This window comes from Cetorhinus maximus, chromosome 2 (assembly GCF_964194155.1).
Source record: "Cetorhinus maximus chromosome 2, sCetMax3.hap1.1, whole genome shotgun sequence".
In the NCBI taxonomy this organism is placed as follows: Eukaryota; Metazoa; Chordata; class Chondrichthyes; order Lamniformes; family Cetorhinidae; genus Cetorhinus; species Cetorhinus maximus.
Window position 1 is genome coordinate 48,599,151 of NC_135880.1, and position 14,866 is coordinate 48,614,016.

Below are 14,866 nucleotides of genomic sequence, written 5' to 3' on the forward strand. Positions count from 1 at the left end.
GTCCTCAAAATTGATTTGCAGCAATGGATAGCTCAAGTGGCCTTGAAGTGCTCTCGCACCTCAAGTGGGAAGTGTCTACCCAAGTACCTGGTTGAGGAGAACCAGGTTACTCAGGGCAGGATTTTGTGCTTAGGGCTGGGACCCCGATGTCGGGGTCAAATGCAGGACCCGGCCCCACACTTTGTCGGGAGCAGTCACCCGACAGTGACTTTGTTTTGATTATTGGTCAGAGGGCACGTTCGCCATCCAATTTGCGCGTTGACAGGCAACAAGAGGCCCTCCAGGAGGGCCGATAAAATGGCCTCCAGCACAGAAGGAGTTGCAGTCTGCTCTTGCATGTAAGGAAGAAAGAGGGCGCCACCAATTGGAAGGAAAATCCCTCCACAGGGCAGAATGCAGCCGCAGTTGTAGCCAGGTAGGAGTTGAGAGGGGCCTGGTGGCAGGTGCCTCAAGGTTAGCCTAGAGTGCTGTCCCCCCACCCACCACTGCATCCAGGCAACTGCCGTGTTGCCAGTGCCACAGGGAGGCTGATAAGTCGACTGAAAAATTTCAGCCGCTCTGATCCATGGCCTTAATTGGTCTTTTAATTAGCATAAGCAGTTAAGCAGCCATTCTGCTGCCAATTTGGCCTCCTGCAAAATGTCTGGGGATCAGGTGGAGCCAACACACTGGCTGGTGCCTCAAAATTACAGACCTGCCCACCTCCGTAATCTCCACCCCTCCCCCCGCCAACCCCCCATATATAGAGACAAAAGTCCTGCCCTCTGACTCAGTTTTGGGTGGCCAGAATGTGGGAAGTGTAGGCTGCACTTTCAGGAAAGAGCAGAGGTGTCAGTTGGCTCTGGCTTTCCAGGCAGTGGTATATTCACTAAGCATTAAGTTTACCTTTATATACTATACTGGTAATTTTTAAAACCTGAAAATGTATTTTCTTATTACGTTTCAATTAACATTCTGTATGATGACTTTATGCTTTTATGAGAAAGATATAAATGCCCATAACAACCATTACAAAAAAAAGCCAAACTCATATTTGCTAAATGCCATACACCATGGTAGCAATTGCATGGCATTATATCCTTTGATAGGAGAAGATAGCTGTTTTAAAGTTTGTAATGCAACTCTGATTTAGGCATGTCGTAGTAAGTATGATGTACAACTATACTAGTACAAATTCTGACCTCTGGATTAATTATGATTGCCATGCCCAGTAAAGGCATGCCCTATCCATAACTTTAAAACATGAACTGTAATCAGTATGGAATCTTCTGAAATTGACTTTTCTTTTAAAAATGGACATTAAAATGCTGCAAAAGATAGGTGCCAAGAGTTATCTGACTTGGTCTGTGGATTTAAACTACCACATTGTCTCGAAAGTTCAAAATTACACATTTCAGACTAAGAAGTGTCACCATTTATCTCCTGAAATCACCCAAAAGGTGTTTCCTTACTTGAAAGGGTCTTTCTGAAACCAAGATAATGATTGTCTCAAACCCCCAGGGTGAGTGTCTGCAAACAATAGCCCAGGTTGTGGGTAATTCACTGAAGCACAGCACCATGTTTGGATATGGGCATTGTGATAAACCACATGGTAAGGCAGCCATTTTGGTCTCCCTTTTAATCCTTAAGTGCTGCAAAAGGACACAAAATCTCCAGAACTGCACAACATCAGCAACAGCAAGAGCAGCAACATTTGCACCTTAAAACCTGGAGATTGCAACATCATAAGGCCTCCAAGCCTCTTCCTTTACAAATCCACCAATACAGAAAACTTACTCAAACAAAAACAAAAATAGCTGGAAAAACTCAGCACGTCTGACAGCATCTGTGGAGAGGAACACAGTTAACGTTTCGAGTCCGAATGACTCTTCATCAGAAAACTTACTGCCTGGTAACAAGATAACAAGTCACTAACTTTGTGACTTGCAGCAAGTCCATCTCTTCAAAAGAATGCTACAACAACTCGGGTATTCAGCTTCAACTATTAAATTCACCTAACTACACTAAAGGAGTGAAAATCCTCTTGTTCACCAGGCCTGCACCATGTGTTTTCCAAGACAAGCCAATCATGTGAAATACAAACTATTCTTTTGTTTATAACTTGTAAAAGTGCACTACTCTCCCTAACTGTATTTTCCTTGAGTGGGTGAAGGAGTGACATAGTGTTAGATTTTCAGGGTGAAAATGTGAATAAATAATTCTATTTAAATCCATGAAAAGTTTGCTGCTGGTTATTCAAATTGTACACACATTCATGGATTAAGAAACATTCAACTCCCCCTTTTCAAAAAACACGGTAATACGGAGAGTAAGGGAAGGAAACAAGAATGTCCATAAGAATGATCATTTCAAATGTAGCAAATTTGCATTGTTTTTTTCCAATACATATAAAAGAGGACTAAAGCGATATAGATTAGAATATAGCAACTGTGCAAATTGTTGAAAAGGACGCATATTGCGTTATTACCATGCACAAGTATATTTGTACAACCAATTGTTAAGAAAATGTGGCCATCATTTTATTTGCATTTCAGAAACAAATTGAGACCTGCAGCTAACTAGGAGTTTAATTTACTTTTAATTGTTTAAGGAATTTGTCATGTGAAAACAGTTTTATAGCTACACAGACGTTCTGGTTTCAAATAGGAACAGCCAAGAATGAAATGTGTGAAAACTCTGTTTAATATACATATTATAAGAACGTCTAGCAGAAGTTATTATTAGTTTTTTAACAAGCCTCATAAACAATGTAATGTGATTAAAGCTTGCATTCAGATTGAAGAATGTTCATTTACTTGTGTTTGCCCATAGAATTCTCCCAGTAACATAAGTATGAGTAATCCGCCTGGCACTCCACGTGATGACGGAGAGATGGGTGGCAACTTCCTGAATCCCTTTCAGAGTGACAGCGTAAGTATTCTTTTATGCTTTTTAATGGCCAATGTACCACTAAGCACATGAGATTCATTACTTGGATAAAACATATGGGGAGTAAGTGCAGCTATCATTCATCTATTCAGACTATTATTTAAATGGAGAGAGACCCCAAAAGAGTGCAGCACAGAGGGATCTGGGTGTTCTTGTGCATGAAACACAAAAAGTTAGCATGCAGGTGCAACAAATAATTGAGAAGGCAAATGGAATTGTGGCCTGTATTGCAAGGGAGTTGGAGTTTAAAAATAGGGAAGTCTTGTTACCATTGTACAGGGTGTTGGTGAGGCCGCACCTGGAGTAGTGTGTGCAGCTTTGGTCCCCGTATTTAAGAAAGGATAAACTGGCATTGGAGACAGATCAAAAGAGATTCACTAGGCTGATTCCTGGGATGAAGGAGTTGACTTATCAAGAATGGCTAAACAGGTTAGGCCTTTATTCATTAGAGTTTAGAAGAATGAAGGGTGATTTTATTGAAACATACAAGATTCTGAGGGGCTTGACAGGGTAGATGTTGAGAAGATGTTTCTACTAGTGGGGAATCTTGAACTAGGGACATAGTTACAGAATAAGGGGACACTCATTTAAAACTGAGATGCGAAGGAATTTCTTCTCTCAGAGGGTACTGAATGTCTGGAATTCTCTACTCCAGAGAGTTGTGGAGGCTAGATCACTGAAAGTATTTAAAGAGGAGGTAAATAGATTTTTGAAATATCGGGGAGTTGAGGGTTGTGAGGAGCTGACACGAAAGAGTAGTTGAAGCCTGGGGCAGATCAGCCATGATCTTATTGAATGGCAGGGCAGGCTTGAGGGGCCAAATGGCCTACTCGTGCTCCTATTTCTTATGTTCTCATCTAGAAGTTTCTTTTGAAACCTGCAAATACCTGCAGAATTACTCTTTGGTTATTAGTAGTCATCAATTTTCCGTATTTTGTTTAGAGTGACAGATGGTTAAGAAAAACAACTTTCTCTTGAAATTGTCTCCTTTTGGTTACCCGACTATATAAGTAATCCCCTTCTACAATGAGGCTTGGGGTCTGAATGTTCTGAATTTTGATAGAATGACCCAATACAAGTTGTAATTTCAATATGGCAGGACTTGTATGTGAGTGTTTTTTTTTGTACTGTTCTACGCCAATACTGCATTAATTTTGAAAATCACACCTTTGGTAACCAGTTTCTGATTATCATAAACAGTGAAATATATTTATTTAATATATGGAATTGAAAGTGTTAAAATGTTGTTAATTGAATATTTTACTAGTACGATCTGGTGAGCATGTGGAAGCAGTTGGACTATTACATAAAGGATCATAGAACTTTCATAGTTAAAATTAAATAAATTTTGGCACTACTTTTAACTAATGTGTCCCATTGGAAATAACTGTGGGGAAGGGAGAAGATGAAGCAGTAATCCCTGAGGGATTCTTTAATATACTGCTGTAACTGCAATCTTCTAGAAATTAACTATGTTTGGTCTGTGAGAAAGAGAATACTTGTTAGGCTGATATGTCTGACAGGCCACACTTGGACCCTTTTTTGATTTAGTTAAGTGTGAATCAGTAGAGTTCATGGTCCTGGATGTCCTAGATGAAGCCAACATTCAAAAAGCCCAGTGCTGGGCCTCCATAAAACCTCATTGACAATTGTTCTTTCTCCAGAAAGAAAACAGAACTAACGTGTGTGTGTGTGTGCGCGCGCGCGCGTGTGTGTGTGTGCGCATGTGTGTGTGTATACACTCCACCTTATTGCATTTTCAGTAGTTGTTAATATTTTTGCATGGGTAAATATGGTAATTAATTTGTGTGTAGTAAGTTTTACAAGCAGCAAAAAGAAAATGAACGATCAAACTTTTAAAATATTTGTTCTTGTAATATGGGTGATGCTGGCAAAGCCTCATTTATTGGCCATCCCTAAATATCCTGAGATGATGGTGGACCTTCTCCTTTAAATCATTAAGGTCCCTGTGGTGACAGTACTCTCACAGTGGTGTTAGGTAGGGAATTGTTGGATAATAACCCAGCAAAAATGAAGCAATGGCAGTGTATATGTTTTTGGTGTTGTTACTTGAGGGTGGAATGCTGGCTAGGCATCCAAGAGAACTCTGTGTTCTTCAGATAATGTTGAGTGATCATTTATGTCTTATTGAGCAGTCATTTGAGGACTTGGCTTAATGCCTCATCAGACACTGCAGCACTACCTCAGCTGTACTGAAACATCGGGCTAGATTATTAGCTCAATTCTTAATGTGTGACAATGTGTGACTTGACCCAGAACGTTTTTAGCAAAGTATTGTGTATTGAGCCAATCTGATATTAAAGTTGAGAGTGGACAAATTTTGTTTCAATTTACTCTCCTATCCCCTGCCCCCTTTCCCCAAAAAGTCTATTGTTTCCTTTTAATTTGAAAATGTGTCATTTGCTTAGCATCATCATCCCTGTAATTTTATGTTCAAGCAAATTTCAAATGTATTTTAATATTGTAATTCCATCAGACTACTTGTTGGCCCAGATTTTCTTCCTCAAGACAGGAATTGCGAGTCAGGCTATTTCCTGATGTTGCAATCCTGCCTCCTGCCCAAAAGCGCCCGCCCATGCTGTTTTCACAAGCTGGATGCAGGGCATCTGCTTCCTGCAGCAGGTGCGAGGCAGGAATGGAGATGGACAGATGCCAAGGTGGGCAGGTTAAAAGGCCTCCCTCAGTTCACTGGGATTTTGACCCAGTTCTGTACATGAGTGTTAGGCATCCTATCCCTCACCGCCCCTCACCCCACCCACCTCCATACCCCACCATATTCCCCTCATTCCTCCTTATGTCACAATATTCCCCCTCCATCCCTCAATGTCCCCTCCACACCTCAGTGCGCCCCTATCACCCATGTCCACTCATCCAGTATCCACTATGGAAAGAATGCATGAACCCTCTCATAACATTGGGAAGACTTGGGATGCTCATGAAACCGTCAAGCTAACCAGTCATTTAAAACCGCTTCAAAAACTTTAATCCTCTTGAGAGTGCATAAAACTGTCAATCAAACACACAGCTATTCAATCTCCACTTGAAAAAAAGCGCTATCCTTTTAGATGCTCATACAACTGTCAATCAAAACAAAATTCACAGTCCCATTAGCAACTGTATCAACAACCCTTGCTGATCTGAATCCACTACTGGGGTTTGGAGCTCAGCCGAGCATTCATAATTGGATTTACATTACATGGCTGTATAAACAAAGCCTCTAGAGCTGACTAAATTAGAATCTTAATGGTCAGATGGCCATTTGTTCCACTGTTTCAAAGACTCAACAGATGACTGGGCTGCCTGTCAAAGAAGGCAGCCATCTGTTCATCTATTTCAAAGGCTCAACAGATGGCTGGACATTCAGTGAGAGAAAAGATTAAATCATAGGTGACAACTGATATGTTAAAATCTGAATTTTAATACTGTTGTTTGCATCCACTGGATAAAGTACTCTAATGCATCTGAATACTACCACAATGCTGGTTAATTGAATAGTCACTTCCCTTTTCTAAACAATGACTTATCATCAATTGCTATTAAAAACATTCAACTTATTCTACACCATTACTTTATGACATGTGAAATTGTTAACTACTTTTGAACTTAGCTTTCAAAAAGTTTCCGACTCCAGACTAGGCATTCCCCATGGTTCACGACTCCTCTGAGGTGTGGTGAACCACGTCGTCTACCAAAATGCACCCAACTCCATGGAAATAGTCGAGGGTTTAAAATTCCCATCCCCTGCAATGGAGTAGGCAAGGGCGGGATTGCTGTGTGCAGGCTCATTATCGCACCTTTAAAAATCCTACATGATGGGAATAGGGGCGCAATTCCTAGAATTGGGTTCTGCCCGCCATTTTAAACCCTGCCAGCCTCCATACCAACACTGACGGAGGTATGAAAATCCGGCCCCTTGTTTAGTATTTCTGGTGAACTAGTAAGGCAGTAGGAGAGATCCCACTGACCAGATAATGTATAATGTATCCTCAAGTTTGCTGCCAAACTGGAGGTGAAATGGAGAACATAAAGTACAGAAGGTGTAAAGACAGAATGTACTCTGGAAGGGTAGCACTTGCCACAATATTGTGTGTACTTTATTGATGTACCTCCATGCCTTGAGGTTAAGACTACAGAAATTAATATGGGTTTACCAAACAGAGAGGAAAATTTAATCCTATTATTGTGGGGCTTGATTTAAGTACAGGTACCAGAGGTGAAAGGATAGTGTGTTAATCCTCATGTTTTTGAGAGCTGTTGGTTGGCTACAGCAGCTATTGACAGAATGGATAAAATTGCTGTATTAGCTTCCCAGGCATCCATGACACTTGCTTGAAACCAATACTCGTCCCTTTATATTTTTAAATGATACAAGGAAATAAAAAGTAGCAAAGATGGGAGACATAGAAATGTGAGTCATGATACATCAGAAAAAGTAAGGGACAGTAGAAAGGCAAAATTGCAGATAACAGCTAAAGATTTATTTAGCTGTGATCAAAGTAGATAGTGGGCTAAATTGTTGTCTCTAATGCCCCTGGCACAGATCTGGAATGCATAGAAAATAGTGGAAAGTACAAACCCGAATTCTTAATTTCTATGTATTCCTGGAACACAAACCCCCCCCTTGCCAAGAATGGCAGTTGAAACTTTACTCCTGTTTGTTAAAGACCAGATGGCCCTTTAAGAAATTATTTGAGAAGCAGTATGGAAGAGCAAAATAATAAATATTATGATTTCTGCATAAAAGAAGAGGGTGTGTTTGTCATCACAATTCACTGCAGGAGTGCCTCAGGGAAGAGTCCTCAGCGAACAATGCTCAGTAGCTTCATCAGTGATTTTACATCTGCCATAAATTCAGAAATGGGCCTGTTCACTAACAATTTTGTTAAAGTTCCTTTCACTACTCCTCTAATGTGAAATAACTTAATGTTATCCCACAACAATCAATGACAAAGGTAAAAAGAGGTAAAAGGTCCTGAAAGCAGAAAATAGGGATATAGGAAATAAATTAAAAAGCAGGACCTCAAAGGTGTGATATCAGGATTACTCCCACTGCCACCTGCTAGCAAGATCAGGAATAAGAGAATAGACCAGATGAATGCATGGCTGGAGAGATTGCGTAGGAAGGAGGGATTTAGATTCCTGAGGCATTGGGACCGATTCTGGGGAATATGGGACCTGTACAAGTTGGACAGGTTGCACCCCAGCAGGACCAGGACCAATATCCTTGCGGGGGTATTTGCTAGTACTGTGGGGAAGGGTTTAAACTATATTGGCAGGGGATGGGAACCTGAGTGGGGAGACACAAGAGAGGGAAACAAAGATAGGAATGAAAGACTGAAAAGTAGAAAGCAAAAGTGGACAGCAAAGGAAACAAGGGCTAGCAGCAAATAGAGCCATAGTACAAAAAAATGTGTAAAAATGTTAAAAAGACAAGTCTAAAGATCTGTATCTCAGTGCACGGAACATTTGCAATAAGGTAGATGAATTAACAGTGCAAATAGATGTAAACAGGTGCCATATGAATGCGATTATGGAGACATGGCTGCAGCGTGACCAAGGCTGGGAACTGAATATCTAAGAGTACTCAATATTTAGGATGGACAGGCAAAAGGAAAAAGAGGTGGCATGGCATTGTTAGTTAAGGATGAAATCAGTGCGATAGTGAGAGAGGATATTGGCTCAGAAATCTAGATATAGAATCAGTCTGGGTGGAGCTCAGAAGCAACAAGGGGTGGAAAACATTAGTTGGAGTTGTCGACAGGGCTCCAAACAGCAGTGATAAGATAGGGGATGTCATTAAACAGGAAATTAGAGATGCATGTAACAAGGGTGCTACAGTAATCATGGGTGACTTTAATCTACATATAGACTGAGCAAACCAAATTAACAATAATACTGTGGCAGATGCATTCCTGGAGCATGTATGAGATGGTTTTTTGGACTAGTATGTCGAAGAACCGACTAGGGAACAGGCTATCCTAGATTTGGTATTGTGCAATGAGAAGGGTTTATTTAATAATCTTGTGCAGGGGAACATTGATAGAATTCCTCATCAGGATGGAAAGTAAAGTAGTCCGATCTGAAACTAGAGTCCTAAATCTTAACAAAGGAAACTACGAAGGTGTGAGGCATGAGTTGGCTAAGATAGATTAAGGAACTTCATTAAAAGGCATGACTGTGGATAGGCAATGGCTAATATTTAATGAACGAATGTATGCATTACAACAGTTATACATTCCTTTCTGGTGCAAAAATACATCAGTAAAAGTGACCCAACCATCACTAACAAAAGAACTTAAGGATCGTATTAGATCCAAAGAGCAGTCATATAAAGTTGCTAGAAAAAGTAGCAAGCCTGAGGACTGGGAGCAGTTTAGAATTCAGCAAAGGAAGACCAAGCGATTGATTAAGAGGGGAAAATAGAGTATGAGAGTAAACTTGCAAGGAACATAAAAGCAGACTGTAAAAGCTTCTATAAGTATGTAAAAAGAAACAGGGCTGTGGGCCAAGTGCTGAAAAATGGGGTTAGAATAGATAGGTGTTTGATGGCTGGCACGGACGCAATGGGCTGAAGGGCCTGTCTCTATGCTGTATAACTCTATGACTCTATGAGATTAGCGAAGACAAATGTAGCTCCCTCAGAGTCTGAAACGGGAAAATTTATAATAGAGAACAAAGAAATGGCAGAGCAATTAAACAACTGCTTTAGTTCTGTCTTCACAGAGGAAGACACAAATAACTTCCCAGAAATACTAGAGAACTAAGGGTTTAGTGAGAAGGAGGAATTGAAGGAAATTAGTTAGCCTAACATCAGTAGTAGGGAAAATGCTAGAGTCGATTATAAAGGATGCGATAACAGGACACTTAGAAAATATCATTGGGATTAGACAAAGTCAACATGGATTTATGAAAGGGAAATCATGTTTGACAAATCTAATGGAATTCTTTGAGGACATAACTAGCAGAATAGGTAAGGGCAAACCAGTAGATGTAGTGTATTTGGACTTTCAGAAAGCTTTTGATAAAATCCCACATAAGAGGTTAGTGTGTAAAATTAAAGCACATGGGATGAGGGTAATGTATTGACATGAATTGAGAATTAGTTAACAGGCAGGAAACAGAGAGTAGGAATATGGCAGGCGGTGACTAGTGAGGTACTGCAGGGATCAGTGCTTGGGCCCCAGCTATTCACAATATATATCAATGATTTGGATGAGGGAACAAAATGTAATATTTCCAAGTTTGCTGATGACACAAAACTAGGTGGGAATGTGAGTGATGGGGAGGGTGTTAAGAGGCTTCAAGGAGATTTAGACAGGTTGAGTGAGTGGGCAAATACATGGCAGATGCAGTGTAACATGGATAAGTGTGAAGTTATTCACTTCGATAGGAAAAACAGAATGGCAGAGTATTATTTAAATAGTGATAGATTGGGAAATGTTGATGTACAAAGGAGCAAGCAGTTAAGAAGGCAAATGATATGTTGGCCTTCCTTGCAAGAGGACTTTAGTACAGGAGCAAGGATGTCTTACTGCAGCTGTACAGGGGCTTGGTGAAACCACCCCTGGAGGATTGTGTGCAATGTTGGTCTCCTGACCTAAGAAAGGATACACTTGCCATAGAGGGAGTGCAGCGAAGGTTCACCAGACTGATTCCTGGGATGGCAGGATTGTCATATAAGGAGATATTGGGCCGACTAGCCCTGGATTTACTGGATTTTAGAAGAATCTCATTGAAACATACAAAATTCTGACAGGGATGGACAGACTGGATGCAGGAATGATATTTCCTCTGGCTGGTGGGTCTACAACAAGGGTTCACAGTCTCAGGATTTGGGGTACACCATTTAGGACTGAGATGAGGAGAAACTTCTGCACTCAGAGGGTGGCAAACCTATGGAATTCTCTATCACAGAAGGCTGTGGAGGCCAAGTCACTGAATATGTTTAAGAAGGAAACAGATAGATTTCTGGACTCTAAAGGTGTCAAGGGGTATGAGGAGAAAGTAGGAGTACTGTTTTGAGATAGAGGATCAGCCGTTTTGGAGACTGGTGAGTAAGATGGTTCCTCAGTGGACTGTAGTCAGAGCCAAGTCCGTGGCACCACAGTTGGCTCAGCTGCACAGGAGGGGAGGAGGAAGAGTGTAAGTGCTATAGCAGTAGGGGATTCCATAGTTAGGGAAGCAGACAGGCATTTCTGCGGCCGCAGACATGACTCCAAGGACGTTGTCTCACTGGTGCCAGGGTCAATGATGTCACAAAGGGTGAACAGCCAGAGGCTATGATCCACATTGGCACCAATGACATAGGTGGGAAAAGGGATAAGGTCCTGAAAGCAGATTTTAGGATGTTAGGAAGGGAATTAAAAATCAGAACCTCAAGAGCAGTAATCTCAGGATTACTCCCAGTGCCATGTGCTAGTGAATATAAGAATAGGAAGATTGAGCAATTCAACATGTGGCTGGAGAAATGGAGTAGGAGGGAGAGCTTTAGATTTCTGAGGCATTGGGATCGTTCTGGGGCAGGTGGGACCTGTATAAGAAGGATGGGTTACACCTTAACTGGACTGGGACTAGTGTCCTTGCGGGGAGGTTTGCTTGTGCTGTTGGGGAGAGTTTAAACTAGATTGGCAGGAGGATGGGAACCTGGGGGGAAATTCAGAGTGCAGAGGAGAAAAGCTGGCAGTGGAGTAGTGAAGTATCAACTGATAACAAGGGTAAATCAGAGAGTTGCATTAAGGTAGATAGAATACTTGGTGAGTTTGATAGGATTAGAGTGGGCAACCGTAAGTCATTAGATAGGTCAGAGTAAGCGGGAAAGTAAAAAAGCCTAAATCAGGGCTAATGTGCATGTATGTGAATGCACAGAGTGTGACTAATAAGACTGGTGAACTGCAGGCTCAAGTTGACGAATGGAATTACGATATTATTGCTATAACAGAGACCTGGCTCAAAGAAGGGCAGGACTGGGTGTTAAATATTCTGGGGTACAAGATGTTTAGGAGAGACAGGAAAGGAAGAAAAGGGGGGTATTAGCAATATTCATTAAAGATGGCACTACAGTCCTGGACAGAGAGGTTGCTCCAGAGGGGTCAAGGGCAGAATCTCTCTAGCTAGAGGTAAGTAATGGGAAAGGTGCCATAACACTGATTGGTGTAGTATATAGACCACCAATTAGTGGAAGAGACGTGGAGAAACAAATTTGCAAAGAAATTATAGAGAGGTGCAAGAGTTATAGTGTAATCACAATGGGGGTTTTCAATTATCCAAATATAGACTGGTATAGGAATAGTACAAAAGGACAAGGGAGCAAGAGTTCCTGGAATATGTTCAAGCTAATTTTCCACAGCAGTATGTTTCCAGTCCAACGAGAGGCCATGCACTTTTGGACCTGGTTCTAGGGAATGAGCTGACCCAAGTGGATCAAATATCAGTGGGAGAGCCTCTAGGGGACTGTGACCATTGTATCATAAGGTTTAGGATAATCATGGATAAGGACAGAGAACAATCCAAAGCAAGGATAATTAACTGGGGGAAAGCCTGCTTCGATGGGATGAGAATGCATCTGAGTTGAGTGAGTTTGAATCAAATGTTGGCAGAAAAGACAGTGGCTGAACAATGGGCCACATCAAAGAAAGAATATTGCAGATATATTCCCTTGGAGGGTAAAGGTAGGACAAATACATCCAGAATGCCCTGGATGATGAGAGATATAGAGGTGAAGATGAAATAGAAGAAGTGACAGATGTAAAAAATACAATGGAGAATCAGGCTGAATAAGAAAGACCAGAGGGGAAGTGAAGAAACTAATATAAAAAGCAAGGAGAGAGCGTGGAAAGAGGCTGGCAACTAACATAAAAGGGAATCCCAAGGTCTTCTATAAGCATGTAAATAATAAACAGGTGGTAAAAGAAAGAGGCCAAATACAGATAATAAAGGGGTCTTGCATGTGGAGTAGGGAGAAATAGCGGAGATGTTGAACGAGCACTTTGCATCTGTCTTTACAAAGGGAAGAACTTGCTACCCAGGCCGAGGTGAGAGAGGAGATAACTGGTCCATGAGAAGAACTTACAATTGAGAGGAAGGAGGTGTTGGAAAGGCTATCTTTACTTAAAATAGATAAGGTACCAGGACCAGATGAGATGCATCCAAGGGTAATGAGGGAAGTGAGAATGGAAATTGCTGAGGCCCTAGTGATAACCTCCCAGCTAGACACACGGGAGGTACTCTGCAGGCCAGTCAGTTTGACCTCTGTGATCGGGAAACTTCTAGGAACTATAGTATGGGATAAAATCAATAATCACTTAGGCAAGTGCAGGATAATTAATAAAAGCCAGCATGGATTCATCAAGGGAAAATCATGTTTAACTAACTTGCTGGAGTTTTTTGAGGAGAATGTTAATAAAGGAAACGCTGTTGATGTGTATATGGATTTTCAAAAGACATTTGATACAGTGTCCCACAACAGACTTGTGAGCAAAATTCTAGGTCATGGAAGAAAAGGGAAAGGAGGCACTTGGATAAAAAAATTGGCTGAGTGACAGGAAACAGAGAGCAGTGATAAATGGTTGTTTTTCAGATTAGGGGAAAGTTTGTAGTGGACTTCCTCAGGGGTCAGTGTTGGAACCCTTGCTCTTCCTGATATATATTAATGACCTAGACTGTGGTGTGCAGGGCATGATTTCAAAATTTGCAAATGATACGAAGATTGGAAATGTTGTCAACTGTGATGGGGATAGTCTTGAACTTCAAAAGGACATAGGCATGTTGGTGGATTGGGCAGACAAGTGGCAGATTAAGTTTAATGCAGAGAAGTGTGAGGTGATTCGTTTTGTCAGGGAAGATATGGTATAAAATAAATGGAGAGCCTCTAAAGAAGGTGCAGGAACAGAGGGACCTCAGTGTATATGTACATAGGCCATTGAAGATGGCAGGACATATTGAGAGAGCAGTTAATAAAGCATAAAGTATCTTAGGCTTTATTAATTGGGGCATTGAATATAAGAGTAAGGAGGTCATGTTGAACTTGTATAAGACATTAATTAGGCCTCATCTGGAGTACTGCGTCCAGTTCTGGGCACCATACTTGAGGAAGGATGTGAAGGCATTGGAGAGAGTACAGAGGAGATTCACAAGAATGATTGCTGGGTTGAAGAACTGTAGCTATGAGGATAGATTGGAGAGGTTGGGACTGTTTTCCTTGGAGAAAAGAAGGCTGAGAGGAGACTTGATAGAGGTATTCAAGATCCTGAGGGGTATGAACAGGTTAAATAGTGAGAAACTGTTCCCACTCAAGAGAACACCAAGAACTAGAGGGCACAGATTCAAAATACATGGCAAAAGGAGTAAATGTGATGTGAGAAAATCTTTTTCACCCAGAGGGTGGCTGGAGTCTGGAACAAACTTCCTGGAAGGGTGGTGGAGGCAGTTTGATCAAAGTAATCAAAAGGGAATTGGATTGCTACCTGAAAAGAGAGGATGTGCAAGGTTATGGGGATAAGGCAGGGGAGTGGGACTAGATGGAATGCTCTTTCAGCAAGCCAGTTCAGACTTGATGGGCCGAATGGCCTCCTTCTGCATTGTAAAGATACTGTAATGATCATATTGATTGGTGGAGCAGTCTCGAAGGGCCGAATGACGTACTCCTGCTCCTATTTTCTGTGCTTCTATATAACAAGACTTGGACCAACATCCAGATTTAGATGACTAATTGGCAAATGATTGATCACCATTCCAAACAAGAGAGGGCCCAGCCAACTGACCCTCTACAGCCCCATTATCACTAGTGCCTCTACCATCATCTTCAGGTTCATCATTGACCAGATGTTTAACAGCATTGAGACTACAAGAGCAGGACTAAGGTTGGGTATTCGGTGATCACTATGTCATCTCTTCAAACCTCAATCACTATCCACCATCT

At 41.4% G+C, this 14,866-nt stretch overlaps 1 protein-coding gene across 10 annotated transcripts in view; it reads left to right on the top strand.

Annotated features, from left to right (window-relative positions):
- The window catches only part of LOC144694155 (single-stranded DNA-binding protein 2), a 587,421-nt gene that overhangs the window by 518,698 nt on the left and 53,857 nt on the right, over nucleotides 1-14,866 (top strand). For all 10 annotated transcript variants that reach the window (XM_078564501.1, XM_078564508.1, XM_078564524.1 and 7 more), the window contains one exon: nucleotides 2,812-2,910. In XM_078564501.1, the coding sequence (XP_078420627.1) occupies nucleotides 2,812-2,910 (99 nt within the window). The remainder of the gene's footprint in view (nucleotides 1-2,811; nucleotides 2,911-14,866) is intronic.